The 23312-nt window shown below is 47.9% G+C and overlaps 1 protein-coding gene across 7 annotated transcripts in view; it reads left to right on the forward strand.

The window, feature by feature from the left end:
- PPP3CA (protein phosphatase 3 catalytic subunit alpha) overlaps positions 1–23312 on the forward strand; it is a 665570-nt gene that overhangs the window by 400520 nt on the left and 241738 nt on the right. For all 7 annotated transcript variants that reach the window (XM_078676076.1, XM_078676079.1, XM_078676081.1 and 4 more), the window contains exon 5: positions 1648–1793. In XM_078676076.1, the coding sequence (XP_078532202.1) occupies positions 1648–1793 (146 nt within the window). The remainder of the gene's footprint in view (positions 1–1647; positions 1794–23312) is intronic.

Consider the following 23312-nt stretch of genomic DNA (forward strand, 5'->3'; position numbering starts at 1 on the left):
TTTGGGCGAGCAGTCCGGTTTTGTCTCCTAAATTGTCAATTGCCAATCTATAGTATATTACATTACACACACTTGGAAATGCCGGATGATTTTGTTTCAGAAAGAACCTTTGTGCATTGTTAGGCAACCTTGCATTTCGGATCCATGTCCCTCATCGTGTGTGAGGACACTGGTTTTGGAACCATTAGGTCCAAGCCCAGTTGGAGAAGCTCCCTCTGTAAAATGTTCAGCTTAAGCCCAATATGATCCTGCGCTGTGTCTCAATTACAGTCTTTGTTCTGTTGGTAATCATAGGGGCGTGGCCGGTGTAATTAAGGGCGTGGCTTAAAACACTTGCGCTAAAAATCTGTACTTAAAAGGACCCAGCCCACTTAAAGCCCTGATTGTAGTCCAGTCCTGTTAGTCATAACAAATATGCTTCACTTTCTAATTGTACCAGTATTACAGTGAATTTCTCAGATATGGCCGATACTTAGGTTGGGTGGTGCTACTTCTTTTTTTTTTAATATTTCTTTTTATTAATACAAGGCATTCAAATGAGTGCATAAAACAGAGGTTAAACATTCCCTCACATCATTACAACATATCAATAATACTTGGGGGGGATGTGAAAAGAAAGGAGGGGGGGCTGAAATACTTTTACATACAAGGGTCTCGGGGATGCAAGTATATGCAAAATAGAGTCAACCGGTGGTACACAAATCTCCTCCCTGTATCGATTCCACAACCCCCAAACAGTCACCCATTTACGAGGTCGGCCTCTAGCCAGATAGACGTTTTTCTCCCGAAACATACACCAGTCCATGCTCTCTTTCCATTCCTCAAGTGTGGGCGGTCTCTTGGATCCCCACTGCTGTGCTATATTTCGTTTCGCTATCATTGCCCCTAGAGTGGCCCACCTGGTCTGTGCTGTGTTTAGATCTGTAGGTTCCCAGATATTAAGGAGACATCTCCTTGCCTCTGGTAACACTGTCACCCCCAATACCTCTCGCATAACATCAAGTATCGGACTCCAGTATTCCACCATATAGCGACATTCCCAGAGGATATGGAGGAACGTGCCCACCTGCCCACATCCCCGCCTGCACAAACCTTCTTCAGATTGCCCCATCCGGACCAAGCGTGGACCTGTGACATACACTCTATGTAGTATTTTCAACTGGACTAGCCTCAATCGTGCTGGAATCGCAACCTCCTTCGGGGAGGACACGGCCGATTGCCAGTCTTCATCATCTAGTTCAATACCGTCCCTCATCCATTTATCCCTCAACTCTACAAGAGGTCTGCTCTGGGGTTGATCAACTTCCTATAAATGAGGGAAATAGTCCTATCCGGCAGATGCCCATCCAATATTCTAACCTCCAATAGCGAGGCCTCGGGTATCTCCTCCTCCGCCGGTATCGCCTATTGTAGCGCATGCCGAACTTGCGCATAGCGGAAATACTCCGCTCCATTCAACTCAAATTCGGTTTGGGTGGTGCTACTTCTAAACAGTGAAATGAGTTGTTGAGAAGGACTGTTATGACTTTTGTTTTTATTGTAACTTTTGATTGCAGCTTTGTTCTGTAGATATTTCGCAGTTAAAAGTCAGGGATTGTGTACTTTGTAATAATTGCATTATTTTCATTATGTTCTCCCTCCTAAAAGGTAAAATCAAGTATTCAGAAAGGGTGTATGATGCCTGCATGGATGCCTTTGACTGCCTCCCGTTAGCGGCCCTGATGAACCAGCAGTTTCTGTGTGTACATGGTGGCTTATCTCCAGAAATCAATACCTTAGATGACATCAGAAAAGTAAGTGCCTCTAGTCTACAAGACAGTCATGTCCTTTCGGAGTCTATGTACTTGTATATGTCTCTGATTAGTCACTGGCTAACATCTGCAGGCTCTGCTGCCACCTCTGCGTTACAGCCGAGCTATATTTACTATTGTTTGAATGAAAACAGTTCAAAGGGGGTGCTTTGCCCATCTCCAGCTCGAAAGGCTGCACAATTTCTTTGTCAAAATGCATCGAGAGGCACATCTTCGAAGTGATTTTATTTAAAGTCCTGATTTTTATACGTGAGCAAATATCAGTTTGTTTATTTATTGACATTTTTCGGAAATTCCGTTTGGTGTACATTTTGTGTTCACTGGAAAGTGTATACCATGTGGTCCTTACTCTGAAACCATAGCGCAAGTACTAAATGCAGAGAGTTGTATTGATTCGCATCCGTTTCAACCACATGCAGAACGGCTTGTTTGAGTTGGCAGCCCTGCTTTATTTTTATATTTATTCATCGATTTAAATGATCCAGTTTAATCTTTACATTGATGCTCCACGTAACGATTTATTTTTTATTTTTAAAGAACTGGGTCGTTTGTAGGATTTTATGGGGATGGACCAGATGAGTACTTCATTTGAAATTGATACATTTAATTCTTTCTTTGAGCATTTTTGCGTATGTATATTATATTTGTGTTTTATTTATTTTGTACTCCTATTTAAAAGAAAACAGGTGGGCAACAGGTGTTGTGCGATACTTAGTAATGCTTAAAAGTAAAACAAACGCTACTAAATATTATTCATTTTCAAATTGTTTTACTCGGACACATTTAAGATTACAAAACGTTTTTGTTTTTTTAAATAATTTGTATTTTTACCCCAGGTGTAGATTTTTACAGAGTACAATAATACAACAAGCATTTACAATGCAATGGTTTCGCCTTTGGAAAAGTTAGAGCTATTGGCATTGTAAATGACAAAATTTGTATTTATGTGTTGGTTTTGAAAACAGATAAATAAATGGCATTGTCATTTACATTGCCATTAGGTTAATCTCGGCAGCCACTCTGCACTCCCTAGCATTCTGCAGTCACTCTGCACTCCCTAGCACTCCCTAGCAGTCTCTCTGCAGTCCCTAGCACTCCCTAGCACTCACTAGTCACTCTGCATTCTCTAGCACTCCCTAGCACTCCCTAGTCACTCTGCACTCTCTAGCACTCCCTAGTCACTCTGCACTCTCTAGCACTCCCTAGCACTCACTAGTCACTCTGCACTCTCTAGCACTCCCTAGTCACTCTGCACTCTCTAGCACTCCCTAGGCACTCTGCACTCTCTAGCACTCCCTAGGCACTCTCTAGCACTCCATAGCACTGCAGCCAGCCTTCCCGCCCCAGACTGATAGCCACTGAAGCGACGAGGAGGTCCGGGCACTCCCTGGGACGCTCCGTGCCAGGGGCTGAGGGTGGCGATTAGCGAACGTGCATTCCACCGGAAATCTTTGAAATAAATCCAGTTTAAAGAAAACGGAGGGTCGGTGGCAGTCAGAATAGAAATTCTATTAAAAAAATATATAACCTGCAACCCACGGGCTGGTCCAAGCTACGAGGGGAGATACGCAGCAGCGCGCGTCACCCGAAATAAACCCACGCAGAGAATAAAGTATCTAAGAGAAGAACTGGGCAAAAGCAAGACAAGCTGGTTAAATACAGTAAGACTTGTGGCAATCGGAGGTTTGAAGCCTGGCAACAATGTGATGCAGCCTAGATGAACAAGGCTTTGAGGCGCCTTCGGACCCGGGAGAGCAGGTGGGAAGCCGGGCACAGCGCTCGAGCCACATCCGGGGAGCCCGACTGGCAGGTCGGTGCCGGGGCTAAGGGGCGTGTGCACTGCCGCGGAGCCGGTGGGGCGGGCCAGAAGTCACCTTGAGGGTCCGCTCCGATAGAAGACAAGCGAAAGGACACCATGAAAACTTTCAGGGAGCCGAGCCTTCCAGCTGGCAAGACAAGCAATTCATTCCAACCTCCCCTGTCTGTCTCCCTCTCGTGGCCTCCTCCTCTCCCCTTCTTTCTGCCCTCCTCCTTCCTTCTTTCCCTCCCCTGCACTGCCCTGCCGCCCCCTTTCTGCCCTTTCTGAGCTATTGGCATTGTTAATGACAACATTTTTATTTGAGTTGGTTTTGAAAACAGATAAATAAATGGCATTTTGTCATTTACAATGCCAATAGCTTACTCTCGCAGCCTACACAATGGATACGCTCTACGTACATCCTCCAGATGTGTCTGCAATGCATGCCTTCACACCACCCAGTACCACCTTAATACCCAAATCAAAACAGGTGAGCAACACGCCATCCAGAACTCTCTGCAAAGCCTCCTCACACCATCTAAAGCCATGTGCACACCCTCCCCATCACCAGAGGAGGAGTACAGCCCCCCAGAAGCTTGTGTACAGCCCCTCACATCTTCCAGTACCCTGTGCACACCCTCTTACATACCCAACAAGGGATACAGCCTTCAAAACCCCATACGTGCCCAGTTCACAATAGCCAGTGCACTTTGCGCGCACACTAGACCTGGGGTACAGCCCTCATAACCCTTTCATTGACCTACTCCATCTAGTGACCTGCGCACACACACACCAGACGAGGGGCAAAGCCTCAAAAACTCACCATAGGGCACCCTGTGCACACCCTCTCACGCGCCAGATGAGGGATAGACGGTGCTAAATTTGTTAAATAAGTAAGTGCCAGGGCCTTCATCAGGAGGCCACTGCAGCTTGCACCTCCCATTGCCCCTGCCTGCTCTTTCAGTGACAGTACCAACGCAATTACTAACCACCACGCTCTTACAAGTGAGACAATTAGGACTATTCCGGGTCTCCACAACTGTAAGAGTGGCTTGGGTGGCAGGTATTAGTTATTTCTAAGGTCTGCTCTATTGAAATAAGAAACAACGTGTGCTCATCTCTAAATTAGACAATGAGCGCTGCCATGTTGCAGACTGTCAGATGTGCCGGTGTTGATAAATTAAGTGCCCATGTCAAGCACTGGAAACCACTGGATCAAATTAAGCACTGGGTATAGAGCCTCCAGAACCAGCTGCATGTCCTACTCACTCCAACCAGTGCTGTGTGAAACATCCTCTAATACATCAAATAAGTGATACAACCCCAACAACACTTTGCACGCTTCCTCACACCGTCTAGTGCCATGTGCACACCCTCTCACATAGCACACAACAGATGCAACCCTCATAACCCTTTGCACGTCCTACTCACACAGTCAGGTGCCATGTGCGCACCCTCACATATACACACACTAAACAAGGGACAATGCCACAAGTATCCATGCCATCCAATACCTTGTGCATAGCCTTCTCACACACGGGGTCACACACACACACACACACACAAGTGCATCTACCAGACGTCCCTAAAGTAAACATTAAACGTGCCTACTCTGAATGGAGAACATATGACACCTTCCTGCAATGCACCAGCATGTTACACAAGGCGGGCAATGCACTAGTATTGCATTAAATTTGTTTGGGAAAGTAATAGCCAGAGCCATAAGAATACAGCGTGTGAAAACTAACACTGATGTGGGCCGTGAGAGGCGGTGAAAAAAGTTAGAATACAGGATCGATTCCATCTTAAATGGATTGTGTTTGTGGTAATTTTGTGTGAGGGACATAAGACTTAAACCTGAACCAAACAGCAGATTCCCATACATGCAAGTACAGCGATGCAAATGTTTCACAGTGCAGAGGATGCACAGACAGCAGTGACTTGCGAACTGAGACTGGTAACACCACCGCCACCCACACGCTCATCCTACAGCAACAACAGTGAATTGTAAATCTGTAGACTTAGTATACCCAAAAAAAGTGACTTAGTAAAGCGGCCGGAGCTACTAACAAAGAAATGGGTTGTGGACAAAAGGCAAGTATATCCACCAATCAATCTTCTGTTCCATGTTTGAGCAACAGCCTATGTTGTGCAAAATGAAATTGAGAAACCGTGTACTCCAGGAACACAAGCAAGTAACAAATATGGCCAGACCCCACTATTCAATGAACTTTATCAAGCAAACTGATACTTTGCAAATAACAATGTAGAAACATACAGAATGTTGAGATCTTAGTCTCCAGCTCTGCTGTGTCCTGTCACAGAGGCGCATATGGAAGGGGTTAGGTCCAAAGTGGGGAAAGAGAGCTGGTACTAGATGCCCCGGCACCTGACATTCCAGGGATTCCCAGGTATAATTTACACCGCAGCCTCCAGTCTCCAGACTGCAGACTGCAGGAGCTGCACGGAAAGAGAGTACCAGTACCTCAGTGCAATTGAGAGCTGAACCCACTCACCTTACTCTTCACCTCCACGGTGCTGTTACTCTCCAGGAAGCGCAGGTTCTGCGACCTGCTGAAGCTGCGGTTTATGGCCACTGCTGCTTCGGACGCCTTGGCTGCGCTGGCTGGGGATGCAGGTGCCCCTACCGGGCGCGGAAGGCTATATGCAACTGCTTGTATCCGGGGGCTGTGCGCACTCCGGTGGGTAAATTCACTACCTCTCCCTGGACGCTAAGGATACTCTCCCACACCTTGTTCCCGCAGTTGCTCCAGACTCCTGGGATTGCTCACTCCTATAGGTAGGGGAGGGGCCGCCTGCTGCTCTGGGGCAGTTGCCACTTCCTGACTGGGTGCAGCTTGGGCACGGACCTGGAGCGGCCTGCACCCAGGGAGTAGGCCGGACTGAGGTCTCCGATCTGCATGTACCTTTAATGCAGCGCAGCTGGCTTCTAGCGTTCCTCCTTGCAGGCCGCATGCAGGACGCCACACCTGTGCCGGCGACACCGGTGGGGGAATATCAGCAGTGTTTTTTTCTGGGTTTTTTTATTTCCTTTTTTTATGCGTTTTTATATAGCGCGGACTTTACCCGAAGGTGTCCGAGCGCTTCACAATAGCAACAGTAGTGATACATGAGGAGAAAATTACAAGTGAACAAATTACAAAAGCAAACGTTGACTCCATCTCCTATCCCATCAGTGATCGCCGTGCAAAAGAGATGCAAAGTTTCACGTGTAAAGGCAACACCGCTCTGTTTCAGACCCTGTCGTGGCCTGCCACCTCGCCTCCTCCCACCCAAAAGACACAGGAAGCGGGGAGGCAATATCAAAGACCCGAACTGCCTCGGAGAACCAGTACTGACCGCTGGACCCTCATGGGGCCTCTTCTAGGGAGCCCGCCCGAGCCTGGCACCCACACAATAAGGGAAGCACGAAATCTTGAAAACTGGCACAACATGCCCCTTTCTCGAGTTCCATTGGTCCGAGTGACCCCCCGCCACCAAACGGATCTAACGCACAGAGACGATCATTCTGGGCACACACTGAAGTCTCCTGGAAGTGGAACATCACTCCCTCCATCAAACAACTTAACAGCAGAAATGCTGCATTTTAGGAACATTCTGACCTCCCCAATCCATATATACCCCCCTAAGCCCGGATACAATTCCCCCAACAACAGATCTGTAAATAAGTGACTTGGGTGTCAGACACGTTGCTGCTCCTACCCCCTCCTCTAGGCTCTAAACACACTCTCAGCGCACTGAAGGCGGCCCCAAGCGATGTGCGCCCAGACATCGGTGTGAACTTCTGTGGCTGTCTCAGCTCGTATCTAACACCGAGCACATGATGCGGGGCACTTCTAGTGGAAACACAGGAACTCAGAGACCACAGGCTCTCTCCCCACACTCCATACCCCCCCCTTTACCGGGGGCACCCACTGCCTTTTCTACCCCCAGCCGGGCAGCGGGGACGTCGCCCAGACTCGAGCACAAAGCACAGCCCCGCACAAAAGATGGCAGAAGTTCGGGTCCTACCTTGAGACAGAGTGTCCGAGAGAGTCAAAATCCAGAAGAGCAAGATCAGCATGCTCCCTACTGCGGCCCCCAGGCGGCGGCTGAGTGTCGGGGGGCTTGACAAGGGGGGTGTCCGTTCCTTGGCGTCGCCGTCCTTTCTTCCTCCTCAATGTTCCTCCAGATAAATCATCCCCCACTGAAACGAGCTGCCAGACCGTCCGCCCCCTTGCCTCTCACACACTCTCGCGCACACAAAAAAGTCTTGTGTTAAGAGTCATGAAGTGAACACAGGCAGTGACGGCAGGTGGCTACACTGCTTCAGTCCCACTTGCAGTGCGAATTCGCTGCTCTCACCCTGCCTTGGCGCTTCAAGCCAATGTGCACCGGAACCAGCCAGGACTCTGAGCTGTACTGGGGGGGCGGAAAGGCACAGGGAGGGGGCGGGAGAGGACACGGACGGCCGGAAACGGCCGGAAACATTGCCAGGACAGCGAGGGGGGGCGGAAAGGCACAGGGAGGAGGCGGGAGAGGACACGGACGGCCGGAAACGGCCGGAAACATTGCCAGGACAGCGAGGGGGGGCGGAAAGGCACAGGGAGTGGGCGGGAGAGGACACGGACGGCCGGAAACATTGCCAGGACAGCGAGGGGGGGCGGAAAGGCACAGGGAAGGGGGCGGGAGAGGACACGGACGGCCGGAAACGGCCGGAAACATTGCCAGGACAGCGAGGGGGGGCGGAAAGGCACAGGGAGGGGGCGGGAGAGGACACGGACGGCCGGAAACATTGCCAGGACAGCGAGGGGGGGCGGAAAGGCACAGGGAGGGGGCGGGAGAGGACACGGACGGCCGGAAACGGCCGGAAACATTGCCAGGACAGCGAGGGGGGGCGGAAAGGCACAGGGAGGGGGCGGGAGAGGACACGGACGGCCGGAAACGGCCGGAAACATTGCCAGGACAGCGAGGGGGGGCGGAAAGGCACAGGGAGGGAGCGGGACGGACGGCGGGAGGGGGCGGGAGAGGACAGCGCTTCTGAATTCACTTTCAGTGAAAGGGGAGGGAACGGGAAAAAACGTAACTCCGCCCTGGGAAAAAATCTCCGGAACGCCCCCGAATCTGGTCCAGCCTTGATGGACAGATCCGGCACTCAATGGCTAGCCTCCATTTATGGAGCTAGCCAATGAGAGCCGGGGGACGTTCCAGGAGTCCTTATTGACGACATAGGATTTCACCTGCGCTGAAGAGCTGCGCAGAGCGCAGCCTTCGGCAGGCGAAACCCAAAAAGCAACCTGCCTAGCTCCCATTGCGAATATACAATATTCATAGTTCATAATCCATTTTGCAATAGAAAATCCATCATCCAGACATTTCATACAAAATTATTGCACAAGGAAAAACATGTTTGAGAGGAAAATAGAAACCAGATCAGATGTAAAAAAAAACTCATGAATTATGATAGTATAATAATAGATGAAATAATAGGTGGAAGAACAATTCAATTCCGAAACCGCCAAATTATTTCCAGTTTGGTAAAGTAACCTACTCTTTTAGCATAAATAGATTCTCGGTTAAAGACTCTCTGCATTTTTAAAATCCATTGAGAGATCGCCAGGACCACCTTGGGCGTCCAGTTAGCTAAGATAAGTGATCTGGCAATTCCCCACTACCAGCCCACATCTAAAGCACCTGGGATCCGCGGAGGGGAACATTTTATGGATCCGATCCAGAGTGTAGTAGATCATCCATTTGCTGAACCATGCCATCCTTCTCAGATTGATTGATTTCTGAATCATTTTGTCCACCATAAGCGTGGAAGGGTATACTCAGACATGAGTCCCTTGCTCACTGCTCCATCAGGATTCAAGCAAGCCGGGCCGACGACGCCTGAAATGGCAGAAACCGGTCCCCGGAAGCTTGTCTCCTTTCTGGTGAAGAATTGGCTTGGTAGTTTGGTCTGCCCTGTTCCCATGATGCACTGGGCCAGGGACAGACTAATTTGCATATAGCCAGGTTCTGAGCTGGGATGGGGCAGTGAGCTAAATAACGGTGATGGATCAAGCCCTGATCTTTGGACTGGGTAAGAGTGGTCTGCTTAATTCAGACACTCTGTTCATCATCACCCCCTTTTCTGAATCATCCTTCTCAGATTAGCAGCCCTGACTGTTATACTTCTTATATTATTATAATTCTGCCATAGTTGCAAGTTAAGAGTGCAGCCAGTAGTCAAGTTAATCTTCTCCAGGTGATCCAAGATCGCCTGTCTATTCTCCACTGATTTGAATAATTTAAACCAGTTGCCTATACCTTTGATTTTAGATATAAAATGAACTTTCCCCAGAAGAGCGCCTGGACAATCTTTTTTGAAAGTTTGGCCTGCGCAGAACTGCTTAACATGTGTGTACCTAAATAACAAGGGACTGCTCATATTGGTCCTACTATTACGTATGTTTCCATGAAAGGAGCCCTTCATTCCTGTAGAAATCATGAAGAGTAAAAAACCCCAGTTTTGCTCACTGATCACAATTTTGTGGTGTTCACTGTAGCCCCAATGGAATACATTCCTTTAATTTCATCAGGGGATGGAGCCACAGAATATCATAAATACCCCATATTTCTGATAAAGCAAAGTAATCACCCTTGGTGTCTTATAGCGTGTTTGGGTAAGCAATTAGACTCCCTGGTGCATCTTTATTCACTACTGCCCTTGAAGCTCCAGGCAAAATCTCATCTCTGGTTGTTTCCTCTTGCTCAGGGACGGACCATTCTGAATCACTGGAATCCCCGGGAGCATCTGAGGCTACGTCTCGTGCTCTATTACACCAGATTTTGACAGAATTGCAAAGTATGAAACTTTCTCAGGTGGAAGCACAAAAGAAAATGGAATCGCAGTTAGGTTCCATACACTCATCTCAAAATTGCAGTCCGAACTCGTTAGTCTCCAAATCAAAGTCGACGATGCAGAAAACCGTTCATGAAGATGTAATCTTCGTATTCTAGGAGTCCCTGAGGGTAGCGAGAATGGTCACTTTGTGGTGGAAGTAGTTTCTGATCTTATTTCTAAATGTCTGTCCTGAAATGGCAACTCTGCGAACTGATCTCACTATCACCAGAGCTCATCGGGTTCCGGCAGTGCAGTACCCCAATGCTAAATACCCAAGAACTATTATTGCAAATTTTGGTGACTTTAGAATTAAGGACAAGATTTTGGCACAAGCTATTTAGGACAAAGGATTCAGACATCTGAATGTTACATTAAAACAAATTCAGATATGTCCGCTTTTACGGCACGGAGGAGAAAAAAGTTTAGAGGCATGATTAATTACTTTCAGCAGCTTGGGGCCCTGGCAGGTATAATACAATAATCAAAATTGCCGTGGTTTTACAAAGAACAGGTCCAGATTTTCCACTCTGTGGAAACAGCTCAGGAGGTCTTACAGTCACTACAGCATGCAGGAGATGGGAATAAGGGCTAGTGTGTTTCTTCTTTTTTGCCTCTTTAGATAGTGGTAGCCTCCCTCTTATCCCCTTGGGTGCCACGTCATTGCACCCCAGCATAGGGAAAAGGTGGGGGATAGTTAGGGTCACAAAGGGAGAGGCAGAGGGGCTTCACACGTGTGGGGGATGGCACCCTAGGATCCCTCGACGGGCAGGGTTCCAAGGTCAAAGGACCCCACGGGTTGGTTGGGGTGAGTGTTTCACAAATGGGTTGGGAGGGGAGGGTGGCAGGGGCACAGGTTGGGGAATAATGTGTAGCACATGTTCAGTTAGTTTAAAGACCTATGCAAGTTACGTCTTTTTTTTCTGTGATCAGATAGTGTTTATTGTGGAAAAAAAATGGTCAGTAAAATGCTGCAGGTAGTGTCTTGCAATGTAAATGGTTTCAATAATAGACTTAAGAGACGATCTATGATGGCTTGGTTTAGATCTTTTCAAGCTGATGTTGTATTTTTACAAGAGACTCATTCTAAGGAGGGTGCTCCTGTAGATAAAGCCCCTGTCTTTATTCAACACGTATTTTATGCCTCCTCTGGTGCAGCTGTTACAGGGGTTGCTATCTTTGTAGCTAAGAAACTTCAATGCGAGATCTTGATGGTCCATAAAGATCATAGTGCCAGGTGGCTTTGGGTTCAGATGAAGATGTCAGACCAACTTTTTAGGTTTCGCCTCTCGATCCGCTGCGCAGCAGCGTTCATGCAGGGCGAAAACTTTTGTTTACTAGTATGGACAAAAGTCCCACCTCTCTGTTCCATTGGCTAGCTCCATAAATGGAGGCTAGCCATTGGAAGAGAAAGGCGTCCGTCGTTCTGCGAGGCGATTCGTGGGCGTTTCTGTCGAATTTTTCTCATCCCGCCCCTTTGTGACGTCATTCCGGCGGTGGGCAGTTATTATTATTTTTTTTTTATCGGCATGTTGGTTTAATTTCCAACGTGTGCCTTGCAGGGGTGGGCTGCGCGATTAGAGTTGCTAGCAGGTATCCCGTTCCCACCCCCCTCCCGCTGTCCGTGTGCCGTCCCCGCCCCCCCTCCCGCTGTCCGTGTGCCTGTCCCCCCTCCCGCTGTCCGTGTGCCCGTTAACCTGCCCCCTCGCGCTCTCCGTGTGCCCGTCCCCCCTCCCGCTGTCCGTGTGCCTGTCCCCCGTCCCGCTGTCCGTGTGCCCGGATAAGACTCTGCGGCGGGGGGGCCGGCCTGCCCTCAAGTGTTCGTGCATTTTTCTTGACTGGTTTGTGTAGCGGCGCGACCTGGAGCCCATGCCAAGTCCTGTTGCACACAGGAAGCAGGAAGTGAGACTCGAGCCAGAAGTGGCAGGCGGGGACATGGAGGTGACTTCACGTGTGCTGCCTGCTGCAGTGTGTCTCTCGGCGATCACCATGTCGTCCCCGACCGGCCCGTCCACCGCACCAACGATGGCCATCTACCAGCCTGAACCAAGCCTTGGGGCTACTCCCAACATCATGCCGAGGAGATGAGGGGACTAGGTACGCGCCTCACCAACTCGGAAGGAGCTTGTTTCTAGCCAGGCATGTGTGCCCTCGATCACCCAGCATCTCTGGACATGAACCCTCACCCACTTTATTATCGTGAACTCGGTGGGAGAGGAGTTCGGGGTGGGGTGCCCCTAAAAGCATCAGAGAGCAGTGATCTTTAAGTCCTGGGCAGCAGAAAAACCCGCCCGACTGCGTCCCTGGAAACTCATTAACCCTCTCTGCGCCGGAGCGCAAAGGAAACCGGTGGAACAAGTGTGACCAGAGGCGGGTATAAGAACACTCCCTCGTCAGACCGTGCCCGAGCCTCGCTGTGGGTGCCAGCAGCGAGGAGAACCGTGCCACTCTCTGGGCACTGCAGGAAGGTGGCAGCACCCCCAGCCCACCCCACAGTGTGCCAGGACAGAGAGCTGCCAGCAGAGCCAGGGGACAGCAGGTAGGTGGGCAGCACCCCCTGGGCCGTTACCCTCACCTCGCCCTCTGTTGTGTCCCCGGGGAGGGGCACGCACCACCTGCTCCACTCTCAGGAGTACAGCAGGTACATGGGCATGCAGCCCCCCCCCAGTGTGCCAGCAGAGGGAGCAGGCACGTGGTCTCTGCCACCTGAGGGCAGTGGGACATAGAGCTAGTAGGACAAGAAAGCGACCTGTGTGATCCTCGGCGGAAACCCAGCACCCTTCGACACCTCAACACTGGAGCTCTCGTCCTCCTCTTCTCACCTATTATTTCTCTTTTGTTAGTTTCTCTTTTGTAATTCCCCTTTCCCTCCACCCTCAGCCCTCACCGTCTTATCCTGCATACTCATTTGTTACACTTTTTCTTTCGTGGTTTATTCGCTCTTTTTTATGCTCTCTCCTTTGTTACTCCCTCTTGTTTCTCCATCTTTCCATCTCTATCAGCCGTAGTCCTCCCTCTCTTTTGCTTCTCTCTTCCTTTCACAAGCACTTGCTCCCCACCATTTTCTCTCCTATTTTGTTTTATACTATATCTTCCCTCATGCTGCTACCACGTGCCACTTAAACCTCCTTGCTTGAGACCAACGCATGTTTTTGTATAAATTTCGTCTGTCTTTTCCACTCCCCTCTCTTTACCCCTGTCACACCCACTTCCTGAACACCTTTCTTTGACTTTTATCCTGTCGGATGGCGCCATGAAGCAATATTTACGCGTCACGCAGCGCCTTACAAACTAATATAAATAATTACTTTTACTTCCCTCTATCTGTGCTGTCTATTCTGCTGTATGTCTATCTATAGGTGACTGCCTCCGTACACTCTCCAAAACACCCATTGGATGACAAGAAAGAGGAACGAGGCGCAGGACGAGAACTTGATTTGCCTAGGGTCACACATTGTAGGTCACGTAGGACAGCTGGGATTCACACCACGATCTCCTGGGTTTTAGCCTCCCAATACTCCACCTCTCCTCTGCTTAACTCTCTTCGTGTCTATTCTCTATCCTTCCTTATATCTGCCTTTCTCGTGTCGGTCTGTATATGGGTGTCTCACCGTATGTCTTTCTATTTTTCGCTTAGTCAATCTCTCTCTCTCTCTGTCATGACATACGTGATATGTGTATCCTTCTGCCCATCAATCCCTCTATTCCTGTACCGATCTCTCTCTTTCCAGCTCCGTCTCTGCCCGCCTTTCCCTCCCTCCAACTCTTTGCTTATCTTTCTAACTTTGCATGTCTGTCTATATTCCTACCTTCTCTCGAGCCATATCTTATCTTTCCAACTTTGCATGTCTGTCTATATTCCTGCATTCTCTCGAGCCATATCTTATCTTTCTAACTTTGCATGTCTGTCTATATTCCTGACTTCTCTCGAGCTATATACCTGTGTGCCTGTCACACTCCGGCTCTATTCGTGTCTGCCTGTCTTTCCGCTTTTTAGGTTTCGCCTCGCGATCCGCTGCGCATTATTTTTAGCTTCCTGTAATTTTGCCTTTTAATATGAGGTTACAGGAGGGAGCACTAGCTTCTTGGAGTTTCTTGTTGCTCAAATGGCTGTAATTTCTGATATTTTGAAGTTTCCCGCGTCCTCATTGCATGATTTTTGTTCGTGAGAAAGTGTCACTCATAGTCGCTGAAATGTCACTCATAAATTCGCTGAAATTATGAAAATGTCACACATGGCAATCTGAAACCTTGGCAGCTATGCGTCCCCCCACCCGCTGTCCGTGTCATTATTTTTAGCTTCCTGTAATTTTGCCATTTAATATGAGGTTACAGGAGGGAGCATTAGCTTCTTGGAGTTTCTTGTTGCTCAAATGGCTGTAATTTCTGATATTTTGAAGTTTCCCTCGTCTTCATTGCATGATTTTTGTTCGTGAGTAATTGCTGTCTGCTGAGCTTGTCCGTAGGGTACAATAGGTCTCACATTTGCGAGAGATTAAGCTAATGGCAATGTAAATGACAATGCTATTTATTTGTCTGTTTTCAAAACCAACACATAAATACAAATTTTGTCATTTAAAATGCCAATAGCTCTAACTTTTCCAAAGGCGAAACCATTGCATTGTAAATGCTTGTTAACTTTGCGAGCTACTATGCCCCTATTGAGGACTCTCCAGTATTCCTACAGTCCCTGTATGATTTTGCAACAACTTCATCTGGGTATCTTGTACTAGGGGGTGATTTTTACTTGTTGATTAACCCAGCCATAGATTGCTCTCGGGCCAATAAGAAACAAACTAAACCCAAATACAGAAAGGTGTTCCAAGATCTTATAAGGGATTTTTCATTAGTAGGCTGTTGGAGGGACCAATATCCAGACAAAAGGCAATATACTTACTATTCAGGTAGATTCCATTCCTCTTCGAGGATAGACTTTATTTTAATCTCACATACTCTTTTAAAGACTGAGTCTGCGATTTGTGAAAATCCTTTTTCAGATCACGCTCTGATCATTGTGAAGTTTGAAATTAAGACTCAAACGAAAATCAGGCCCAGATGGATATTCGATGACTCATTGCTTATTGATGAACAATGGGTGGCGCTTATGCGAGTGGCACTAGAGGAATTTTTAAAATTAAATATCAACACCGCTTCCACATTTTCTGTCTGGAATGCTTTAAAAACCTTTTTTCGAGGTTAGGTGATTGCATTTTTGGCCTTTAAAAGAAAAAAAGAGACCTCCCTAAGATCTAAGCTTGAGAAAGAGCTTAGCCATATTACCGCAGAATATCTTGCTATGCCAACTCCTGAAAGGAAAGCTAAACTCGCTGGTGCCAATTCCAATTTACATGATTTTTTTTGTATCCAAAGAAATTCTACACCATGACTCGGTTCTACAGAAAAGATGTGAGGAAAGGGAGCACATAGGTACATTTCTGGCTTGGTCTGCAAAAAAGAGATCAAATTCAAACCACGTTAAAACATTTTTGGATCCAACCACTCTGAGCTCTACGTCACTCACCAAGGAGATCCCAGAGGTTTTTCTCAATCACTACAAAGACCTCCATACTGAGACACATAATACTAGTCCGGAGGTCGCTCTAGATTGGCTCAATAAGATAAATATCCCTACTCTGTCATATGAGGCACAAGAGCTTCTGCGATCAGATATTTTCCTCGACGAAGTTACCCAGGCTATCAATCTTTCTCTGACTGCTAAGGCCTGTGGGCCAGACGGAATTCCATCAGAGATTTATAAGATCTTCTCCTCTCAACTTGCTGTATTTTTAAGTACACTATTCAACTGGTTTCTTGGATGGGACACAGTTCCAGAAAATTTCACTCAGGCTGCAGTAATAAGCTTTGCTAAAAAAGGGAAACCAGAAGATGAGGTCAACTCGTATAGGCCTATCAGTCTATTAAACAAACAGACTTGCGCAGGTTGTCCCTACACCGATCCATAATGATCAGAATGGCTTTCTCAAAAACAGACTATTGGCTTCCAACACTCATTATTTGGTACAGGAGATTGATTATTTTTCTATTAGCAATCTAAGGCGGCTGTAACAATGCTCGACGCTGAAAAAGCATTTGACAGAGTACAATGGCAGGTTTTATTTAGAATCTTTAAAAAATTTGCGATTCCAAGTAAATTCTGCTATGCGGTGAAAAATCTGTACCTTAATGCGAAAGCCTCCATAATCGTCAATGGAGATATTATAGGTACAATTTCTATCAGCTGGAGGACACGCCAAGGATGTCCGCTTTCTCCGGTCTTATTTTCTGTTAATTGAGCCTCTGGCATGTGCTATTCGTCAGGATGACACTATAACCGCTCTCTTGCCGGGTTCAGCCAAACTCAAACTCTTAGCCGATGACATGCTGCTGTATCTAGCAACAGATAGACAATTTAACAAGAGCCTTGGATAAAATTGGGGAGTTTACTAATATTGGAGGATACAAAATCAATCATTCTAAAGCAGAGGTGCTTCTCTTTAACAGCACTGCTGATATTTTGCCCCTCGCAATGCGGGAACATTATATTGCAGCCAAGCCAATAAGATATCTTGGGATTTTTGTGACCACCGGAATGGAAGATTTATACCCATTAAACGTTATCTCCACTTTTAACAAAAGAAAAAATCTGCTTAAACAATGGGAAAATCTCCCCATTTCAATTATGGGGCGTGTCCCCCCTATTAAAATGAATATTCTTCCACAATTATTTTTCTTTTTTCTAATTTAATGATTACCTTTCCAAAATCTTTTCTTGACTCCGTTCAGTCTGAATTTCAATGTTTTATCTGGTCTGCACAAAAACCGAGAATAATATTACAGATTCCTCAATTAGAAGTAGTGGACAAGGGCTTAGCTTTACCAGATGTACGGCTATATTATTATGCCTCAATTTTTATATGCCGTAATTACAACAACACAGAGGAGCTGATAGATGCCAATTTCTTTCTTATATTTATGCTTAAGGAATCAGAGATCGGCATTGTGCCCTTTTTATGCTTATACAAAACGTTCTTGTTTTTGCATGTTTCGGTGTATCCTGCTCACGTCCTGTATTTTACACACACACGCATTTAGTAATCTATGTATCTCTTATCTTCTATAGACAGTAATTCTGTTTCAGTCATCATGGGTTTACATTGTCGCATTTTCTTAGATCAGTAAATGGATGAAGTATATTGAATCAGACAATTTTTACTGCGATGAATTGTCCCTCCTACTGTTTTATTTCCACACATGGTATGGCCTTTCCCTAGTGTACGTGGATATTATTTATATATACAGTTTTTTTTTTATAGGTCAGCTTCTTTCAATATGCAGGGAAATCCAAGATCTTTTCTTGCCACTCCAGTCAGCGCAGATCCGAAGATAACTATATAGGCCCAGTAATTTATTGAATGCCTTTTTATGATGTTTTGTTGAGGTTTTTTGAGACTTGTCTACCCGTATGGCAGGAATGTCTACTAAGAAGGCTGGTTTTCAGCACTGCGGTGCCTCTCACCGGCAAATGTTGGTGACAGACCTGCACCTCGTTTGCCACTGGTATCTTAAACGATACCACAGCGCCAAGACATGCATTAATTGTCACGCCATGCACTCCAAGTCCTTGAGGAAGCGATCCCTCATGCTGCTTGCCGCTCATTGTGCTACACCGCAACAGTCTCAATCCCAGGTGAGCGCAAGGTCCCAGGATGAGTCATGGAGCCATTGACCTTCGTTGCTGTCCAAGTCGTCTCACTCTGGTAAGTCCCACAAAAAGAGTAAGAAGTTGAAGAGGTCTACTACTTACCCCCGCTATTCAAAGTCATCTGATGAGACGAGGGTGCGTCATCACTTTAGGCCTGGCTCCGTGGTTGAGCCTGTGCCTGGACCGTCTCTGCACTTCCCTGAGTTTCTGGGAATCCGAGCAACCCCTGTTTAACTCCGACAAATTTGAGGTAGTGCACCTCCTATTTGAGCTGACTATGCCCCGCTGGAGCACCTTCAGGCTGTTTGGGTTTAGAAGAGGCCCCTACTGGTTCCCCACCGGTGGGTCCACCCCCAGCGCCAGGCAGGCCCCTTGGATCCACGGATAGATCTGGACTGGGAAAGGTCGAGGTATTAGACTAGCGTCAGTCCAGTTGTTGATGCTCCCAGCGCCCTCCGTCTGCACCAGCTGCATTCTCATCCCCAACTCCATAATGGAGTCGAATGGGCGTCGTCCGACTCTGTCCCTGACTTGAGCTGTTCCCTCCAGGCCAAAACTGGAGCCCTACTCTTATGGGCTAGGACTTAGGGAAGATGGGGAGGGGCCACTGACTCTGAAAAATACCAACCCTTAGATCCTAATATGGACTGGTGTCCAGATGTGGCAGATGCCAGTGAACTGGCTTGGTCTCTCCGCCTACCGTGGCTATGGAGGAGGGAGCCTGATTTACAATGGTGGTGAGACAGGCATCTGAGGTCCTGGACCTTCAGCTGCTCACTGTGGCAATCAAGACGAACTGCTTGACATAGGTGCTTCAGCCATGAGCTACCCCATTAGAACTACATCTCACATTTAATGAAGTCCTTACCGATGTCCTGCTCTCGGCTTGGTGCACGCCATGCAAAGGGTCTTCTGTGAACAGGACAATTGCCTACTGCCATTGCCCACACCAGAGGGCCCCTCTTTCCTCACCCCGCCCCAGAGAGCTTGGTGTCCAAGCCTCCACTAGCTGAGTAAATCCTGGCACATTCCTTACCACCCCACCGGATAGGGAATCCAAAAGGCTGAACACCTTAGGTAAAAAAATATTTTCTTCTGCCAGTCTGGCACTGTGGTCTGTGAACACCGCCTGCCTTTTGGGCTGTTTACTCCCATTCCCTTTGGGATTCAATTGCGCAATGGCTGCCCATGGTCCCAAAGTAGGCCTGAGCCATAGTCTCCCAAGTCATAACTGATGGGAAAGACGCAGCTAAGTTCAGAATTGGATGTGGGCTGGACACGACTGACTCGCATAGTCAGATTGGTTTCTTTGTGTGTGGCCTTATGGCGCTATGCCTGGCTGATAAGTGACTATTCAGAGGATGTCCAAACCTTGCTTATGGACATGACCTTTGACTCCCATCTTTTCGGAGACAGGGCAGACTCGGTGCTGGAGCACTCCAAGGACAGCAGGGCTACGACCAGGACCATGAGCCTTTCCATAATCCCAGTCAGCCAATTTATGCTTTATGCTCCTTTCATGGCCACGAAGGGATCCGGCCAAACCCTTACCTGCCCAGCCACTACAGTGTGCAAGCTCCCCAGCCTCTGCGTCACCCCAGTCGGTCGGGCAGCCTGAGGTCAGGCCAATCCACCATCCCCTGGGCAGCCGCCGTCTCCAAGCCTCTTAAGTTTGTCCTCCAACCATCAAGGGCAACCTGTGCGAGGCAGGATATGCCATCATCTGCACCATTTGAGGTCAATAACGTCAGACCTCTGTGTTCTCCAGATTGTTCGAAGGGGCTTCTCCCTCCCCTTCATGACTACCCCTCCACCCATGCCATACACTTGCGACAGACTGATGGAGTACCAGCTCTCATTACTCTGCCAGGAATTGGCGGTTCTCTTGACCAAGTGGCCAGATGTAGGTTGTAGTTGTTCTTCACGCTACTTTTGGTTCCCAAGAACAATGAAGGCCTTTATCCTTTCCTAGACCTGCCCCGTCTCAATGTCTTCCTGAAAATGGAGAAATTCAAAATGCTCATGCTCGCGTAAGTTCATTATGCCCTTGACCCGGGTGACTGGATGGTAGTGTTGGACTTGCAGGACGCATACTTCCACATTCCTGTCCTGCCTACCTACAGGCGTTACATGCGGTTCACGGTGGGCCGCGAGTACTTTCATTTTGCTGTGTGCCCTTTTGGCCTTACCAGCTCCTCTCGTGTGTTCACTAAGGTGATGGTTTAAGCTCCTCTGCGGAGATCAGGGGTGCCAGTCTTCCCTATTTCGACGACTGACTGTTGAAGGCGGACCCTTACCAGGTTGTTGTCTCCCACCACCAGACTACGGTGGACACCCTGCACTCGCTGGGATTGACCATCAACGTGCCTAAGTCACACCTGACTCTCACACGCTCCCTTTTTTATCTGAGCTGTTCTTGACATGAAGCAGTTTTGGGCTTATCCTCCCGAACCGCGAGCCCAGGATATTGAGTCTATAATAGGGATGTTTCAGCATGTGTCCTGGGTTTTGGTGAAACTGACTCTGAGGCTGCAGGGCCTCATGGCCTCCAACATCCTGCTTGTGACGCATGCCCGCTGGTATATGCAGGTTGTCCAGTGGACCTGAAGTCAAGTGGTGCAGCATCTTGAGAAATCTCTCCGACGTGGTCCAGATCTCGGAGGTTACTACACAAGATCTACAGTGGTAGTTAACGAACTGCGATTGGGTCAGCGGTAGACTACCCAGATACGTTACTCCTGGGATGGGGGGGGGGCATCTGAGAGAGATGGAGGTCAGACGTCTCTGGTTCCGGTAGAACCCAGATTCCACATCAATCTATTGGAGCTTCGAGTGATCCTGCGGCTTTTGAAAGCCTTTCTACCCTCCATCAAGAGAAGGCTAGTGCAGGTGTTCACGGCCAACACCACCGCCGTGTGGTACTTCCACAAGCAGGGCTGGGTGAGGTCATGGGCCCTTGGTCAAGAGGTCCCTCCCCTCTCGACATGGCTGGAACAGCAGGGCATATCCCTGGTGGTTCAACAACTGATGGGCTCTCTGAACGCCAGGGCGGACAAACTCAGCCAAAGACATCTAGTGGACCAGGAATCGTGTCTCCATCTGGAGGTCATGCAAAGTCTCTTTCAGCACTGGGGAGAGCTTTGGTTAGATCTGTTCGCCACCTCTGAGAACGCACAGTATCAGTGGTTTTACGTGCTGGAGTTTCCAAGGCTGCTCTTGCTCGGAGATACTTTTCATCTCAAGTGAAGCTCAGGCCTCCTGTATGCTTCTCCACCCATACCACTTCTGCCCAGGCATCCCTCCATTAAGACGGTATACATATGCTGTTGGGGCAAGTTTGTGGCATGGTATGCAGAAAACAGGTTGGCCATGCCCGAAGGGTCAGTGAGCTCCAGGCATTGTCATCTAAGCCTCCGTACCTTAACATCTTTCCAGACAAGCTGGTCCTGCGCACCAGAGCTTCCATCCTTTTGAAGGTGGTCACTCCCTTTCATATGGACCAGTCTATCGCCCTGCCTACCTTTTTCGCTCTGCTGCATCACTCTAAGGAAGTGGAGCAACTCCATCGACTGGACCTAAAAAGAGCACCGTCTGTCTACCTTGCACAAAAGAGTTCTGGGTGGATGACCAACTCTTCATGGGGTATGTCTGAGCAAAGAAATGGAAGGCCATGCAGAAATGGATCATCTCACAATGGATCATGCTCTGCATTAAGATCTGCTACACATTGGCCATGAAGCCAATCCCAGAGCATTTGCCCGCTCATTCCACCAGACCAGAGTTTGCGACCACTGCGTTAACATGAAGAGTCTCGGTCCTGGATATCTGTCAAGCAGCAACGTGGGCTTCTCTGCAGATGTTCACAAAGTACTACTGCCTGGACAATACAGTCTGTTGGGACAGCGACTTGCCTGTTTGGTCCTGCTGGACTTTTTTCATCTGAAATAGTTTTGCAGACCTCCCCTCCGGGGAGGTATTGCTTGGGTGTTTATTATAAGATAAGGAATCTGTGGCTAGAAGACTCTATCAGATGAACATGTTACTCTCCTTCAGTAATGCCCTATCTGGTAGAGACTATGTGTAGCTGCAGATTCATTACTGACTCACCCATCCTACCTGCTCTGCAAACAGATTTCTAGGGAAGGGGCTGTTCTCCTTTAAGAACTCTAGTTTTCCACACTAGTGGTCAGTGTTCTTCGTGGCTCCACGCTCATGGCAAGTCACGAAACGGACATTGGTGTGCTGGGCTGGCGCCTACATAGGCACTGCGCACAACACTTCCCGCGCAGACTATGCCACGCAGAGCCGAATGAAGCCACCTACTGGCATGAAGGGGAACTGCTCATGGTAAATTTCCGGATCAAAAAGGTAAGGAATCTGTGGCTAAATTGAGTCTCTACCAGATAAAGCATTACCAAAGTTAAGTAACTTGTTCAGTTGTTTTCTCTTTTTTAAGTTTATTAAACTTTTTACAAGATTACAATCTGTATAATAGAACCATCAGTTGAAGCAACATACAGTAGGTTACGTTGTAAAATAGACTAACAGTAAGCAAGCAGGCAATACGGTGCACAACCATTCCTTGTGCGGAAAGAAAAGGGAAGGGAACAGGTACTAACTTGCAATGAAAGGTCCAACAGCCTAACACAGTATAGTTATTCTTCATATTAACATCAACACCATAATTATATAATCGTATCCCAACATCCTGATGACATTATTTATAATATAGCTGTTATAGTGGTATTCATTAGATTTGTCTAGTGTGGGGTCCAAATATTCTTGGGCCTGTGGGCCAGCAGAATTGTAGAATGTGTCTTGCTGGTCATTACAATAAATCAAGCCTGACAACCATGCTGTTAACGTAGGGGACCAGTTTTTCCCCCGTACATGCCACCCTCCTCTTGAAACTGAAAGCCCATTGATGCAAGCCGCCTGATTTCTTGTGGAATATTCATTGTGCACTCCAACAGCGCCAACATGGGTGATGGCTAGATATCCACCTCAGTCATCAGGGAGTCTGTGTGAATACATTTTGCCAGTAACTATTAACTTGTGGGCAGTCCCAAGCAATGAGGAAGAAGTCTGCTTCGGAAGAGCGGCATTTCGTGCAAC

This window comes from Lissotriton helveticus, chromosome 2_1 (assembly GCF_964261635.1).
Source record: "Lissotriton helveticus chromosome 2_1, aLisHel1.1, whole genome shotgun sequence".
NCBI lineage: Eukaryota > Metazoa > Chordata > Amphibia > Caudata > Salamandridae > Lissotriton > Lissotriton helveticus.